This window comes from Delphinus delphis, chromosome 13, assembly GCF_949987515.2.
Source record: "Delphinus delphis chromosome 13, mDelDel1.2, whole genome shotgun sequence".
NCBI classification, from domain to species: Eukaryota; Metazoa; Chordata; class Mammalia; order Artiodactyla; family Delphinidae; genus Delphinus; species Delphinus delphis.
In genome coordinates, this window is record NC_082695.1 from 33,955,344 (window position 1) to 33,973,363 (window position 18,020).

The following is an 18,020-nucleotide window of genomic DNA, read 5'->3' on the forward strand; positions in this document are numbered from 1 at the left end:
AGAACTGGTGTATTTCAGCCTGTGCTTATTCAAAGGCGCTCTAATGGTATTTGTACAATTTTAAGTACTGATACATAGTACATGAAAATCGTTGAGTGGGGAAGCCTGAAAAAGTGAAAGAAAATGGCATTCAGTTATCTTCTGCAGCTACAAATTCAGAAAGTGAGAAAATATCCCCAAAGTGGGCCTTTGGGCAAAGTTAACTCACGTATGTTTCTGTTCACCCTAAAATGGCATGACTTCATTTGTTAGTAGTATGTTAATGAGAACCATTCCCTTATTTAAAAAAAAAATTATTTAAAATCATGCACCTGTTAAACATTCCTATCATTCTTTATTCTCAGTCTCCATAGAATGGGGGTTTATTAGTAGTAGAGGAAAAAATTACGAATAAAAAATCTGCATCCATGTTGCATAGAATTTTGTTCTGCCTGGGAAAAGTGCCCTGTTTAGTCTGTAGTGGAAACACATGTGGGCAGAAGGTCTGAAGTGGGAGACACTGCCCGCATCGGCCAGGACATTCTCACCCTTTCGGGGGTTACTGTTAACTCCCTTTTAGTCTTCTCTCATGAACTGCCCAAGCAAGAAATAATTGCTTCCTTTAGATCTTCTTGCTTGTTCCCACCCCTAAACCTATCCTCTAAGTACAGCCAGGGAAATCTCTAGTATAAGCGTGGCTGTGTCGCCGCCTGGTTTAAACTGGTCTCACGGATGTGACCACCACCAGCAAAGTCAAGTCCTGTGTATTATAGCATAGCTGGCAAATCTCTCCAGGATTCAGCCCTGGCTACCCATCTCACTTAGGACTTGGTTCAAATGCAAGGGTCAGAAAACAAATCACAGTGGTGTAGACAAAGATAAAGGTCCATTCCTTCCCCCATAAACAAGATGCCGGGTCCTTTATCTTGTGCTGCTACCATCCTCAGACTGTAACTTCCACCTCATGGTCCAAGATCACTGCTCCCCAAGCTCTCAAGTCTGAATTCCAGCCAGGGAAGGAGTAAAGAAGGGATGCCCTTCCCTTTAGAGTCATTTTCCAGAAATTGCACCTACCATTTTCAATTATACTCCATTAGCCAGAATTAGTCACCTGTGCACATCTAGGGAGACTAGGAAACGAGCCATTAGTCTGGGACTGCTTTATACTCTTCAGTAAGAGAATCCTTTCTTTCTCTGCAGTTGAATGTTGCAACCTGGCACGGGCAGGTCACAGGTAAATGGGGGGGGGAGGCAAAAAAGTGACCTGACCCTGAAAACATTCATAGAGATTTCTTCTTCCTGGTACCTCCCTAAACCAGAACGCAGTGCTTCCTGCTCTCCTGGGCAGGGTCCCCCACATTGTCCTTTCTAAAGCAAGTTGTGATTGTTCAGCTGTCATTCCCGATTGAGGGAGAGAGTGGACACCCTTTGGTGGGTCCTCTCTCTGCATGTAAAGAAAAATGAAGCCCAGCAGCTCTAAATAAAGACATGCACAGAAGTCAAGAGAAGAACTTGCCAGCTTCGCAAGACTGTTTTCCATCTTGTCAGCATCTTCCAATATGTGGTTTGGTTGCTTTTTCCTTGGTGCTAATAAATTACCTGCCTTGAGAATTTCCTTTACAGTTCTTGCTGGATTTTCTCGCTTTAGTCATCATCTGGACAGCAGTGCTTCTGCTGCAGGTGTGAGAGCTCTGTAAAAAGCGGTACATCTCACACTCAGAGCTCATCTCACAGTAGCCAATATAGCCAACATATTTTCCAAGCCAACCATCAGGACATGTCATCTGATGGTAAAATCGAACTTAGGAGGATAACAAAACATAATTTTGAAGTCATAGTGAACAAGAAAAAAGGAGAGATGATCACCGTCGTCATAGAAACCCGTACGAAGGCATATTGACTCACACTTCCCACCCTGGCTCAGAGAGGAAGGTACAAAAGAAAATTTCGCTTTCTATTTTCAGAAATCTTTTACGGCCACTTAAAACCTTCTTCCGGAGCTAGCAGCTTCATTTTCCAAGAACGTGGAAGGTAACAAGAATTGTTCTTTATCTTTCTTCATGTCTAGGTCACATCTCTCTGAGCACGTCATAAGCCCTTTGGCCATTAGGGATTTGCTGGTTGCATTTGGTTGTCTGCAGCAGCAAACGCTGAGCCTTGCAAGGGGGGGACACTCAGTTAATTCTTCCCGGGATGGTGTTAGTCACACCACGGGCTGCAGCAAGTGATGTCCATGGTTGCCACTTACGAAGGTGAATTAGGAGAGGGAAAAAAGGAAGTGACAGAAAGAAGTAGGCTGGGAGGGGAGTTCATGAGTAACAAAAGAAGAAAATAAAGAATGAGGGGAATAAACATATGGACACCAACGGGGGAAAGGGGGGTGGGATGAATTGGGAGATTCGGATTGACATATACACACTATGATATATAAAACAGATAACTAATGAGAACCTACTGTATAGCACAGGGAACTTTGCTTAATGCTCTGTGGTGACCTAAACGGGAAGGAAATCCAAAAAACAGGGGATATATGTATACATATAGCTGATTCACTTTGTTGTACAGCAGAATCTAACACAACATTGTAAAGCAACCATACCTCAATTTAAGAAAAAAAAAGAATAAAAGGCGGAAGAGCGGGACGCCGATGGTAGGTGCCACAGCTATTATTTAGCCATTGAGGGTTTTAGATCATCTGCCCCCCTCACCAGGAAGTCACTGAATGTGTTGCTTTAATTTATAATCACAAATTAATCTATTTTCCTTTTTCAAAGACGAGAGAGTAGAAGAGACGTAAGATTTTCCCTAGAAAGGGCCAGGGTATTAAGTCATTTATCTGGCCTTAGCCAGAAAGTTAGATGGAGCATTTAGAAATGTTTATGATTATTTATTGCCCTTTCTTCATGACCTTATTTGCCTATATCACAGAGAAAAAGGTCAAGATTTCAATATCCTTTTAAAAATATTGAGTAAAGAAGGACCAAAGTTAACTTACTTATTCTTGACGTAATTTATTACTCTCTATGAAAATATAAGTGCTTGCCACTAGGCTGAAAATAGCCCACTTAAATTGCAGTAAAAATCACACTGTGCATGTTTAACTTACAAAAATGATCATCAGTTACATCATTTAACAAATTTATCATTAATGGCCTTAAAAACCCTCTTTGTTTGCTCTGCGTGTCCTCAGGCAACATCATCTTACATGAAATGCCATTCACAGATTAAAGATAATTACATAAATATTGAATACATGATCTCAAATAATCTTCAACATTTTGGAGTAAATATGTATAATTCATGTTTTCAGCTCTTGCCAGCTCCACATTTAGCAAAAAAAATCCACCCAAGACCTAGAAGCTTCAGAAGGAAAGGTTGAAGCATTATTTCATATTATTTTATGTATTGAGATACAGGTAATCATAAAACTTAGTATGTGACCATAATCCAACTGGTTTGCTATTTTTGTCTTTTATTTTTAAGTCTATATTTAAAAGGCAAAAATGTCTTCAATGGGACCTGTTTTATCCAGAGAAACTTTCTCATGCAATGGATTTTTCCACCTAAATTAGTTTGTGCCACAGTTTTGCTGAAAACATGTATTTAATCTTTCTGGATCCCTCTTTGCCACAGCCTACTCTTGGTATCGTAACTTCATACAAAGTGGTCCCAAGGTATTTTATGCTAAAATTTCCTTTACATTAGTGTCCTCAGTGGGCAAGTTTCGATTTACAGGTTCTTCCTGAACCACAGGTATCATGAGTCCTGCTTTTCCTTTTTGTCTCTTCAGGTGTCATTTTCTTTCTCTCCTTCAAACAGTTTGTCCTCAGTCTAGACATCCTGTAGTCAGCAGGCCAGGCAAACTCCCAGATTTTAACTCCAAGGCAGGGAGAACTTGGAGAGGTGAGATATTCATTGGTGGGTCGTGGAGAGGCAGAAGTGGAAGGCTAATGGGTAGCAAAAGGCACATTCACCTGTATGCCTCCTGCCTCACCTTGAAAACCACTGGTCCCTAAAATGCCTAAGAGATGGTCCCTTCCTGCCTTCCTTGGCCCTTCCCTTGTCACACAGTCCTGTTCTCACTCAGTAGATGTGACTTGAACCACAGGATGGACCACCCTGGGAAATTTTGCATTCATGCGTTAATTCACTGACTAAATGCTTTACTGAGTTGCCACCACCAGCCAAGCACTTTGCTGGCCACTGGATGCGAAAAACATAGTCTCTACCCTCAAGAAGCTCCTAATTTAGTAGACTAACCAAGTTCAAAAGATTCCAGCGATTAAAACCTCCCATCAGTTTTCCCGAGCAATTAATCCAGAAACTGAGAGACGAGGAGGAGAAAAGGAGCTTCATAAAACATGCTTAGAGATTTTCGTCAGGCGCTCCCACACACAGTATGTCCCATGGAACAGACGAGTCCTGACCCCACAAAACTCCGTGGTTTTCTTCATTAGGCCACATGTGGGTGTTTCATTCTGTTTTTTTAATTAAACCAATTATCTCTCCCCATCTGAATATCTGAAATGACGTTTGTGATATGTTTGGAAAGTCACATTGGCTTTTCCGGACAGCTCTCCATATGACAATTTCTGTATTGTGGGAAGTTTAAAAAAAAAAAAAATCTGGCTGTCAGGAGAACTGCATTCAACTACTGAAGAACTCTCTCCGTTAGAGTCCAAAGAAAGTACTCTGCCCGGTAGAACAGCAGCCTCTGGTACGAAAGCGCGGGGAAGGCTTGGAATGACCTGATTTCCCACAGGTGGATCTGCAGGGCGCCCTCCTCTCCCAGGCAGACATGACCCTTAGGTTCAGGCCCTTCATGTCCTCAGGAACATTTCAAGAGCCTTTCCTTTGGCCATCTTGCCATCACTTGTAAATATTTACCAGAAACTTTTAAACCAGCAAAAGGAGATGCCCTGTTATTCACATTAGCCAATTCAAGCTTATTTGTTCTTCATCAGCTCTCAGTTTGTTGACAGGAAGCTCTTCATTCTCTGATGACAGAAATACACGGGCGGATTTTCTCGACAGCTCTGATTTATTTGCCACACCATTAGTTTTTCCAACTCTAATTACCACGGTGGGATTGTTTGCTGTAATTGTTACCACGGAATTCTAATGGGAAAGTATGTGACAGAAGATACAGAGATATATCCTAAAGTTATAAGGTGCCAGTAGCCTCTTTTATTTATGTTTTTCACTCACATTTATGGGGTGCTTACTGTGTGTCTAGGTGGCCCACCTGGTACAAGGCAGGGAGATGTAAAGGATGTAATGGTGGGAGATGTAAAGGATGTAATGGTGGCTAAGAGGTAAGCTAGCCTCAGGGAGCTTGAGCTAGCAGGGAAAGCATGAGACAAAGCATTCCAGAGGAGCTGGAGAGTGTGCAGTAGATGCCCTGCGAGCACAGAGGGGAACTAATTCTCTCTGCAGGGGGCGGATCCGCAAAAGCTTCCCAGATTAAGTGAGCCCTTCCGGTCTGCTAGCTTGACGATTAACATACGGTTAAGAATAAAAGGAGAGCAGCAGGGGAAAGATACAGTTATTGGAATCCTGGAGGGAGGGGCAGTTTTTCTCCCAAGTCACTTAAAAATAGTTCAGCATTTCTATACGTTCTTTTCCGGGTTTACTAGTTTTCACCCCTACTGTCTCTCCTATAGGACTGGCATGGGCTTTCCCGGCCTACAGAGGTAACAGGGCTTTTCCAACAATGCATTAAAGCTGCTTTTAGGGAGAGTCATGAGTTCTGCCAGAAAACCAACTCAGTAGCAGACACACGTGGAAAGAGAGCAACATCTACTGACCAAGTGAAGCGTTAACCATTGTCCCCCTCTCCTTCATTCCCCCAGGGCCTTGCGGGAGACGGGTCTGGAACCTAACCACCGGGTGTCCATGACCCCCGTGGTTGCGCCCCATCAGCGATGAAAGGGTTATCGGGCAGCCGCAGCCATCACCACGGAGTCACCTGCGATTCGGCCTGTGACTCGCTGTCGCACCACGCAGACCGCAAGCCATACCTGCTGAGCCCCGTGGAGCACCACCCGGCCGACCACCCCTACTACACTCAGCGTACCTCCTTCCAGGCCGAGTGCGTGGGCCCCTTCAGCGACCCGCTGGCCAGCAGCACCTTCCCGCGCCGGCACTACACCTCGCAGCAGGAGCTGAAGGACGAGTGCGCCCTGGTGCCTCGCACCCTGGCCACCAAGGCCAACCGCATCCCCGCCAACCTCCTGGACCAGTTTGAGAGGCAGCTGCCTCTCAACAGGGATGGCTACCACACATTGCAGTACAAGCGCACGGCCGTGGAGCACCGCAGCGATAGCCCCGGCCGCATCCGCCACCTGGTCCACTCGGTCCAGAAACTCTTCACCAAATCGCACTCCCTGGAGGGGCCGTCCAAGGGCAGCGTCAACGGGGGCAAGGCCAGCCCCGACGAGACGCAGACCGTGAGGTACGGCAAGCGCAGCAAGAGCAAGGAGCGCCGCCCCGAGCCCAAGCCCCGCAACAACGCTTCCCCGGGCTGGTGGAGCTCCGAAGACAACCTCGACGGCGACATGTGCATCTACCACGCCCCCTCGGGCGTGATGACCATGGGCAGGTGCCCCGACCGCTCGGCCTCCCAGTACTTCATGGAGGCCTACAACACCATCAGCGAGCAGGCTGTGAAGGCCTCCCGGAGTAACAACGATGTCAAGTGCACCACCTGTGCCAACCTGCCCGTCACCCTAGACGCGCCGCTGCTGAAGAAGAGCGCCTGGTCCTCCACGCTGACCGTGAGTCGAGCCCGAGAGGTTTACCAGAAAGCCTCGGTTAACATGGACCAGGCCATGGTGAAGTCAGAGTCGTGTCAACAGGAACGTTCCTGCCAGTACCTTCAGGTACCATTTATGTGGAGGGATGGATGCTTACGTGTTGTACCTGCTGATTGTGTGGTATTTCCTCCTGGGTCCTAGTCTTGGCTCTACTATGAATTGCCTATATGAACCTGAGCGAATTACTTAGCATTTCTGGGGCGGAGGGCTCCTGTCAGGAAACAAGCCTGCTAGCAACCTCATCCAGTTATCTTGAGATACTAGATATAAAAGTGCTTTGAAAAGCACGCCCACCTAAAGGCAAGAAGTTATTAATGTTTTGTGTTCCTCTTTTGTCCGAAGGATCGTGGGATAGGGAGGAGAGAAAAGGGGAGTTTACACAGAATTTTAAAATAAATCCACCTTTTTACAAAAGTCAACAATGATCTTTGGAATTCTGGAAAGAGTTTAATTAGATCTATTCAGTTTTTTAAAATTATTATTATTATTTTAAATTCTGTCTGAAGCTATTAGTTTGGAAAAATTAATCTACCTCTTCACCACAGCAATTTTCATACCACCACCAACACTAATCACACTCCTACCCAAGTTCCCACCCCCCAGAGCACAGGGAGTCGGGGTGATGCCCTACGCCCTGAGGAGGTGGAGATGGAGACAGTCTGGGGACCTGACAGGCACAGCTCCAGAGACCCAGGGCAACAGAGAAGAGGAGGAAAAGAAGGGGAAGCATCTGCACAATAAAATACAATTAGTGTCAGAATGTAAATCCCACACACGTACAGACCCAAGGCCGCTCCTCACCTTCCAGGGTCTCCTATTTTTCCTGCTGTCCTCCAATCCACTTAAAACACATTTCACCTGGATAATAATATCAGGGGAAGAGTCTTTTTCTTCCCTACCTCCTCCTTCTAGTATTGTCATTTTTCCCAAGACACAACCTTCCATAAGAGGGATCCTCATAGTTTTCCTTTTCAAAGTGTCTTTCTCTGCCCTCCCTTGCTATCCTCATCTTTTTAAAAAAGGTTTCACTGAACTATAAAATCATGACATAATCATTTCCCACTCTTAAGAATAAATGCAAGAGAAAAAGTCTTCCACCAAGACATTCATCTTGTTGCTCTCTTTGGATTTCTTCTGACAAAGCTGACTCCCTTGGGAATGCCTCCACCAAGCCCTGAACATATTGCAGTCACTGGACAATCAATGGCAGTCACTGGACAAGGACAGTGCCAGAGCCCATTCCCAGAGTTCAGAAGAGGCCAGTACTGTGTGGATAGTTTTCACAAACAACACAGTATTTCCTACTGAAGGTGGCATCGTTTAATTTACTGTAATCTTGTTACATGTGTTAATTAAGTCATCAAGAACCACTAACAGAATTTTAGAGCTAAAGGGATCATCGAATCCAACCTTTTCGTCCATTTAGCATGTAAAAATCTAGACTCAAAGAAAGGGAAAGGCCTAGTGGGTCATACTGTTAGTATGTGGCAGAGGTAGGGCCAGAACCCAAGTCTCTTAACTTATAGAGAAGACCAATACAAGGGTTACAACTGAAAGCTTTAGCAATTCTTTAAGCACATAAATCTCATCCACTATTGAGAATAAAGTATTTTGATAAAATATCTGTCTTGAAGAAAGGATGTGTAATGAGATAGAAAACCTAGGATACATTTTTGTCTATGAAGGTTTTGTGACTAGCGGCAAAAACAAAACATTCAATTTTTTAAAAAAAAACTTGAACTTTAATAAGTAGTGATGAGATTGGATAAGAAATATCTAATTTAAAAGGATACTGTACCTGGATCTAGGACCAGCCTTTGTTAGTAACAAAATGCTTTCATGATACTAGCATAATTGCCTGCTTCCTACCTTAAGTTCATTTTCCTTTCCTTTTTATAACCTTTTTGAAGTTAAAAGCTCAAGTAGTGGTGAAAAGTGGAAGGATAAGGAAAGGAAGAAGGAAAATGATATTAACTGAAAATCTACTATGTACCAGATACTGCAGCAAACATTTTCACATTTGTTATTTCATTTAATCCTCATAATAGTCCTGAGAGCTACAGATAATAACTCTCAGTTTTTGCAAGAGAGGAAACCGAGGCTTAGAAATATCGAGTGACGTAATGCTATGTGGCCAGTAAGTTGTAGAACTGAGTTTTAGACTTAGATCTATCTGATGCAAAATAGCTCTTTCCAAAACACCCCAGCACAACTCCGGAATCAAGGACATGAAATGGTGAGCAAGGAGGAAAACAAATCTTTAAAGTAAACGTATTATTATTCAAGTTCTTCAGTAAAATAAGAATGAAAGCTTGAAGATTTAAGTATGGGATTTAGTATAGTAGCATTATTGGATCCCATAAAGATTTGGAAATTTTATTTTCAAATTGTTTGCCTTCTTTTACGCTAGTTTTTTTTTTTAAACATCTTTATTGGAGTATAATTGCTTTACAATGTTGTGTTAGTTTCTGGTGTATAACAAAGTGAATCAGCTATACGTATACATATATCCCCATATCCCCTCCCTCTTGCGTCTCCCTCCCACCTCCCTATCCCACCCCTCTAGGTGGTCACAAAGCACCAAGCTGATCTCCCTGTGCTATGAGGCTGCTTCCCACTTAAGCTAGTTGTTTTTAATGAAATATTTGAGGCTTACAGAAAGATATGAAGAAAAAAATAAATACCCACTTATACATCACCCAGCTAGAGAAATAAAACATTAATTACAATGGATCACACAGGTACCCTCCTCAATCCCATTTCCTTCCCTTCCTCCCGAGAGTAATAGCTAATCTGACTTGATACCAGAAGCACCTTTGTCTTTAATTCTGGAGTTACTGAAAGACTGAAAAAATTGTAATATTTTCTGTTCTTCATTGAGCAATAATTAACTCTAAGACATGCTAGTTCAACACTTGAAATATAAACTGAGCTCCAAGTCATGTCTTCTTTAGCAAATACTGACATTTATTGAGCTCCTATTCTGTGCAAGACTTTCAAACTGAAAAAAAAATCCTGTATTTCAAAGTGGGGACATAGTATGTTTAATAAATAAACTAAATGTAGAGCAGTGTGTGCTTTCCAACCAGTGCGCTGAGATGAAGAGCTCATATAAAGAAAGGGAGGAAGAAGCTGGACATTCACAAGGGGAGAGAGAAGATGGGAGACTCCTAAGAACTGGACGTCCTTCCAGCTCTCTTCTTGCTTTATAGGGAAGGGAGAGCCTATGTCCTGCAGAAGCTCCCCTTAGGAAGATAGGTTTAGCCAGTCCCTGTCAGCTCCTGTAGAATAATTTCATTTATAAGCTCATTCTTAGAAGCAAATTCGGGAACAAATAGGTTCTTTTTTTTTTCCAGTTGTATTGCTTTAATTATCAACTAATATTGAAACTGGATGTACAAAAGTGTTTGATTTCAATGTCACAAAGTTTAGTGGACAAAGCATTGAACTTTAAATAAGAGGGTCTATGTTTTAGTTCCTATTTGCCGCTAACTAGTTGGTGATCACTCACTAATGATAGGGCTTAGAACCATCATTTCAGCTCTCCGGGTCTCCTTCTTCTACTATAAAGTAAGGCACTTGGTCAAGAAGGCCTGGGATCTCAGTCCACGTCTTCAAACTCCTAAGTTACATATGCAGAGCACTAATTAGAGCCATTTTCAAGAGCTGTAAAGCCTGGAGCTACCATTTAATACATGCTTAAAGTAGATGCTTTTCCGATGTTATCTAATTTGCTCTCTGAAACTCTATGAGGTATTTTATAGTTGAAGAAACTGAGATTTAGTAAATTAGATTAAGTCACTTGCCCAAGGATACACAGCTAGTACATGGCAACACAGAGAGTCAAACCTGATTTGTCTGCCTTCAAAGCCTGGATGTCTCCATTTACACCTGATCCCTACCCCTTACAAATATAAAACAGAGGGAGGAAGCGACATATCCTATATACCTATTATGTTCCAGAAGTCATACAACAGCTCAGTTAGTACCCAAAACGCCTTTGTAAAATTAGTATTACTATTTACTCCAATTTTATGGATGACAAAACTGAGGCACAAAAGCTGAAATCATTTGTCCAAGAACTCACGGATAGTCACTGGGAGAGCTAAAACTTGACTGTGGGTCTGAGTCTGTAATGTGCTTCAGAAATAGAAATAAATGCATTTTTTTCATTTTAATATTTGTTTTATTCTGTAGCAAATGTATGCATTCATTTGACCTCCTCTGGGTGCACACAGTTAAGAATGCATGTCCATGAAATGTGACCCATCTCAGATGAGCAATGGAATGGCTGGAATGTCCCGAGTTTAATTTGACTGAGCATAGGTTAATATTCACCAATACTGGAATTCTAAATACTAAAAAGTTCTGATCTGCTCTTTGTAGAATTATCACTTAGAAATCATTTCACTTAGGCCATTGCCACGATTATACAGCACATGAGACGTCTGTAGGTATTGGGTCTCCGTCTGACATTGATTTAAAAATAAAATACTGTAGCTTGAAATCATTGCAAGTTCCAGTTAATACAGTCAATTGGTGAGATGTGCTTCCTCACAAGCTGTTTGTAGTTAATTTTAAAAGACTCCCTTTTTTTTTTTTTCCAATATTGTTATTTTTAAATGTCAAGAATCAGATGTCTGCTGTTTAGAACTACTGTACCGCTGCCAGTGACTTTCTGTATCAGGATTTGGAGCAGAGACATGGATTTGAAGACATTGAAAGTGTTTAATTCTCAGTTGAGATGTGGTTGGCTTTTGTATATTTGGAATAGAGCATTTATGGCACACCTCAGGGTAAGTGCTCATCGTTAAGTAAAATAAAATAGGAAGGGGGTCAAAGGAGTCAAGGGGGTTTTGGTTGTTGATTTGTTTTCGCTTTAAGAAAGCAGGATTCTTGGTTCCGTATATGCCTCTTTACGTAAAGTGAGTGTTGAGTGACTGGCATAATAAGCTATTCAGAAGAGCAAGATTTTAGATCTCCAACTGTTAGCCTTAAAAAAAAAAAAATCCCTTCAAATGCGTGTATTTTGCATTCATCCAGCAGCAGACACAGGAAAAAGGAAACAAAGCTCTTCGGTAAAAGTAGAGAGAGAGAGAGACACAGAGAGAGAGGGAGAGAGAGGGAGAGAGAGGGAGAGAGAGAGCGCGCGCACAAGACGGACAAGAAAGCAGGCACCCTCAGAGATGCAATTTTAGGAGAGCAAAATGATCGACCTTTTTAAGGCTGAGTGGGTTTCTTCAGTTTGTGTGCAAGTTTCAAGAAATGGAAGGACTGGCCAGGTCTGAGTACAACTCTTTTATTACTTTGTATTTGGTGATAGTGTGTTGTTTGTTTAGGTGGGAGGGGTTTTTTGTGTGGGGGGGGAGTTTTTGTTATTTTATTTTTTCTCTAAATAATGGCTAGCACAACTGAAAGGGCTAAAATCTGATGTGTGTACAGATGGTAAGAAAACAGGTAGACACATCAGATACCTACACATCTGTGTCTGCAAGGGGCTGCGTAGAATCTTTAATTGACAGAGGATCTAAGGTGCTGGATGCCATGAGAGGACATTGTGCGTCTTAATGGTTGAAATGTGATCCGTTGTTTTCCATGGCAAGAATCCTGAATGCTTACTGTTCCTTTGCAAAAGTAAAATTTCTGGATGGTTTGCGTTTCTGTGGATTTTCTTGTGGCTTTTTTTCCCCTGTTGGTTAAATAAGACTCCACAAAAGATCACTGAAGAATCATTCATAACAAGCATGAACCCAGAGTTATTTTTTCAATGCAGGTACAACTATTTTTCAAAATTTTGTTCAAAATTATGTCAGCCTTTGCCCAGTGGGGTTTTCTTTCCCCAGCTGAGGTTTTCCTTCCTCTTATTTTAGAACAATTTAAATGATGTTAAATCAGTTTTTAAAAAACTACTTTATGTGAAATGTGTGACAGTGCTGAGCAGTTCTGCTAAGTGACTTTGGTTACTGTGATGTTTCCTTGCTGCCTTTTATAAAAAAAAAAAAGTTAACCACATTGACGATTTTCTTTATTTTCAATTTAAATTGCCTTAATAATCCGGCAAAAAGTTTCAAGATTCTTGAATCTATTTCCTATTTGGCTTGTACAATCTTCTCCCTATTTTTTCCCTGATATCTTAGTAGAGATGTCCCTCTTTCTTGATAGAAAAATGAGGTTACTTCTGCCTGATCCTACTTTGAATGTAGAATCAGTGATTCTGGTAATTCTCTCTCTGATTCTCTATAATTCTCTCTGTTACTCAGATCCCAGTATTGGGCAGGGGAGACAATTGGCAAAATATTCTGAGAAAGCAGGGGTCCAGAAAGAGTCAGTGGTAGTAAAAGAAAGATGAAACATCCTTCCTGAAAGTTGTTAAACTTTATTATTCTTGGTCTGCAGTTTCATTATGCTAAAGACATTTTCAGCTATACCAAAAGTGCTTGGTTAGCCCCAATCAAAGGTTTCATGGCACAGACTTTCAGATCCCACAGAGTCCAATCGACTCATGGAAAGTATAGCATTGCTTAGCACAGAGTAAAAAAAGAAAAACCAGCTTTGGATCACTTAGTGGCCAGTGGACTTTATCTCCTCTTTCTCCATTCTCCTTAGAGGACAGTTTGCTTGGTTGAAAATTAAATACAAGAGCCCAGGGTAAATATTTACCATTCAGTAAAGAATCATTCACCCATAATCTCTGGTCCATTTGAGATCATGCCTTTACATGACCTAACACAGACGTGATTTGTGAATGGTAGAACACATTGGTTTTTTGCTTACGGTTTTATAGGGGTCACTAAAATATATATGCAGTATGGCCAGCTGGCTTTGACTCGGTGGTTAGACTAGGTTTTTTACCATTTTAGTTTTAAATTCAAAAGCAACAACCTCTCTTGGTGGACTACGGTGCTCATTGGTGAGTTGAATCATGGAAAAATCCCATCTTTATTGTTCCAAACAGCTGAAATCAGAAACTTCATACGGTTCAAACTGTAGTACCTCTAACAGTCAGATTTTTTTCTGTCATTTGCCAGGATAGCTTGGTAGAGAAAAAAAAACTTGGCCTTTTCAGGTCAAATCAGGTTACTATTACTGAAATCCATAAGGAGTTATAAGACCTTACTATGATTTATGTTACTCGTTTGAAACTTTGAATCCGTACGTTTTCCCGTTGGATAAAAATAACATGCATTTGGGACTTCACAACAACGGTTCACTTATCTGCTTCTAAAAACCATCTCTCCTCATCCCCAACCAGCAGGCTGTGTCCCTAGCTGCCATTAGGAACACATTAGGACACAGGGAAAAAACATTTTACTCAAGTTTTGTAAATGCATATTTAAGTGTTTTAATAAATTCTTGGACAGAAACCACGGTAACGGGGGGGGGGGCTTTAATTTTTTTCAGTGAATGATTTCTTCTCCTTCAGCCCAATCCTGTTTGTAATTAAAAGGTAAAGATAAAGAGCTAATTACTGTTAAACAATTAGCAAAGGTAAAGGAGGGAATAGAGTGTAAGGAGAGGCCCACCAGCTCATTCCTTCATTTGCCGTGACCAATTTCTTACTTATATTGTTTAACACTTTTATTTCTTGGGGAACACTCATATGACCAAGGAATGACCTCTTCTGGTTCTCTGATCTTTTAAGTTTAATATAAACGATTATCTTGTAAAAAAAAAAATTGGTTTTTTCCATCTGTTAAAGGTTAGCAATATTCCCTGCCTTGTTTCCATTTCTAAAATAGACTTCTAATTACACTCACAAAATGGGCTTTCTAGGTAAGTATACCTTTCCTTTCATGTACATTGCCACTCTTCTCTACCAGTTGGAGCTTCTACTCCTTGTTCTCCCAGAATTTGGAAACTTCCTACAAAATTCAGGCTTGTGCTATCACAGAGCTGTCGAGGAAGCAGAGTTATGTGGAGTCTAGAGTTACTGTATGTTGTACGCATGTGTCCAGGTCCATATATACACGTTACATCTGCACAGGCATTCCTGTACCCGTACTTCTAAAATATGCATTTATACTTACGCTTTCTTTGACATCTGATTCATGACGTAAGATCTATTTCAAACGTACCATTTCACAAAGTCCACGAAAGAAGAATGACTATAAAGTGGGGAAACAGACTCTTCATAGATCCTGCTAAAAAAACACCTTGCCTTGCTTTTAAAGCGATTATTTTAAATCTCAGACCGCTAGTATGAACCAGCTAGGGGGGGTCCTGCTTCCTTAGTGTAAGGATCAATTCCTTTCAAACAAAGAGACATCCGACAACAATGAAAGGAAATGACTTCTGTTCCTCTCATTTTTTTTAACCACTGTTAATTATATACTTGCAGGATTGTCAAACTCCTCGCTGATTACACTCTCCAAGTCTCTCAAACTTTAAGGTGTGTAATTAAAGAAGCAGGCAGGCTTTATTTTCTGTTTTTCAGAAAAATGATGGTTTCAGCGTTCCTGAACCTCCTCATTGCAAGGCCATCCGCGATACCTTCTCCTTCACAAACTCTTCCCTGGAAGGTGGGCGTAGCATCTTTCCACCTACCTATTTCTCACCTAATAATCCCCTTACAGAACAACTGTTTGAGATTATTTAGTCCAACCTACTCTCTCTAAAAGTGGGAAAAATAAACCCTAAGGAAATACCTTGACTGACAAAGGTGAGTCATCTCATCAGTGGCAGGCTGAGACTAGCACACTAACTGCCCAGCTACAGCCCCGTTCTTTTTCCCACTATGTCTTTCACATCTATGAAAACTTTTAAGGCTCTTTTCAAAGACGAACTCATCCTTTCTTACTCCATCCATTTAAGGCAGTGGGGTCAAGGTACAAGGAGGCAAAGAACTGATCTGAAAATGAGATTTGAAGCATGGTTTTGGCTTAAAAGGTTCACAAGAGATGAAGACAGTTGTTAACGAAATAATGACCTGAAGTTCGTAATTCTGGGGTTACAAATGGCAGGGTACGATTTTTAACTTCTAAGTAAAAGAAATGGGTCTGTTTCTCCTGTTATCCCTGTCGATCCCTCCTGCATCCCAATGGTTTTATTATAAGGAAACCCTGTACCGACGGAGGACAAAGTGAGCAAAATTGCTCCAAGTTCGGGTGTGTAATCTCTAGTCATTACACTCAGAGCCCTGGGACTGGATTGTGAGGATGACATACTTCTTTCTGGCATCTTCCACTATCTTGGCAGCCAGCTCCTCTCACCTCTCACCTCACTTTCCTAGGATAAAAATTATGAACATAGCTGTAACAATATTTTTCAAAGCAGTGTGTGTGTGTGTGTGTGTGTGTGTGTGTGTGTGTGTGTGTGTAATATGTGACACATAGGACATGCTATATTGGGATAATGGGAACAAATATATTAAATCAGGGTAAGTCTAGAAAATGTGAAACAAATAATGCATAGGAGATATCAAGGGCTACAGGTTGATCTCTTGGTTATTGCTTTTGAAATTCAAAAGTGAGAACATAGAAGATCTAGCTCTAAAGTTGAAAATGCTGTATGAAACGTTATATAGTGGCATCCGTGAGGGTAAAAATTGAGCACAATACTACATTCGTCTGCAGGCGTAGTCATGTATGTGTGTGGCCACTTGCTCTATCATTGAATATTTAGGGCAATAGTTCCTTAACTTTGTGTGTGCAAGAACCACCTTGAGGGTGTCTATAAAATGAGGATTTGTGGCATCGATCCAAGAGATTCTGATTCTGTAGATCGGGGATGAGTCCAGTACAGAGATCAATGTAAGGACCACACTTGAACCTGATGCTAGGGAGCTATCAGACTAGATTCATAACTGTATTTACTGAAGGGGGCAGTAGAGTCTAACAGATGAAAACATTGGCTTTCCTATCACTACTGACCTCCCACATGGCTTTGGGCTCCCTCTACTTAGTACTTCCATTTCCATATCCGCAAAATGGGCATAATGATATGACTCTTGTGTTTGTTAAGATCTCAGAAAAATATTTCATTTCAAATTTGGGAAAGAAGTAAAAACTATAATGTGAAATGTTTTGAGTTTACAAATCCTCAGATGTTAGCATGCTTCACTGCTTCTTCACGTGTTTCATGTACCACTTTTTCTGTTACATTTTGCTTGATCGAACTTTCGTTACACCAAGGTTAGCCTGAACACATCCGATTCTGGGAAAGGAAAGCAGTCTCCCAATGTCGGATGACAAGTCTTCATCACAATGTAGATTTAAGGCTTCCTCACCCCATGTGCCAACTAAACACATAAAGCTTTTGTCTGCAGATGAAAAGATCACAAAGGGTCAATCTTTTGATAGCTCAGCTTCTGTGGGTCAGGTTTTCCCCCACGGCTCCATATTTGCTAATGGAACACAATTTTTCTGGCCTCCTCAAGCTTTCGTGTGTGTTTAGACAAAACCTGCTTTTATTTTCAGATCCTAAGTCTGTCAAGACCTGCTGCCTTATTCCAGGCAGCTTTGGGAAGTCCACAGGGCAAGTCTAATTAAGAGCAACAGCTATGGGGCTATCCGCTCACCTCCTTTCTTGGGTCTCTGTTGAGTGTTTCTACCAAGGCAGCTTCAATGCGTGGGAGTTCTTCTACCGCTGCTGGCGGATGACAATAGGTCCTTGTCCATCACTCTTTTTCGCTCCTGTCTAAAGTCCCTGATCACTCCTGTTCATTCTCAGACGCCAGCCCCATCACAGGCCACCTGCTGGCCCCAGCTGTACTACAGACATCGGTCTGACTGGCGGCCCCCAGCAGTAAATACATACAGAGAGACGCCCCTTTTAAGTCCCTTAAAGGATCCCGACTACTTGTAATCCTTGGATAATTCATTTTTTTCTTCTTCTTCTTCTTCTCTCCTAACTAGTAGAAGTTCAGCTGGCTTTTCGGTAACTCAGGGGGTGTCAGTGCAAGTAACTGTCATTTGTTTGCAAATGAACCTGAGCTTTCTGAAAATGATTCCCCTGTAAAATCTTCCCCCCGTCACACTCCTCCAGGCTTCTCGTGGATTTGACATTGTTTCCTGTTCTCCCACCTCTTGGAAGTATTTCATGGCACGCTGAGCAGACACTTTTAGTCAAAAACGCCTATAAATAGCTGATTTTCCTGCTTGCTGCCTTCTCTCTAAGGCTTTCACAAAGGAGGTGAACAAAGCCACTAGAAACAAGAACTCTCTGTGACGGCTGTGCGGTGACGCTTATGAAAAATCCGATCTACAGGCCAACAATTACCGTGTGGGT

At 41.7% G+C, this 18,020-nt stretch overlaps 1 protein-coding gene across 13 annotated transcripts in view; it reads left to right on the forward strand.

Moving 5' to 3' along the window:
• Positions 1-5,903: 5,903 nt before the first annotated feature.
• Positions 5,904-18,020, forward strand: part of DLGAP1 (DLG associated protein 1) — a 320,351-nt gene continuing 308,234 nt past the window's right edge. For 5 of the 13 annotated variants that reach the window (XM_060028724.1, XM_060028717.1, XM_060028719.1 and 2 more), the window contains exon 1: positions 11,498-11,590. In XM_060028724.1, coding sequence (XP_059884707.1) covers positions 11,498-11,590 — 93 coding nt within the window. Of the gene's footprint in view, positions 6,861-11,497; positions 11,591-11,937; positions 12,077-18,020 lie in introns of those variants that run through there. The other 8 variants (XM_060028725.1, XM_060028718.1, XM_060028721.1 and 5 more) reach the window with 3 other exon arrangements.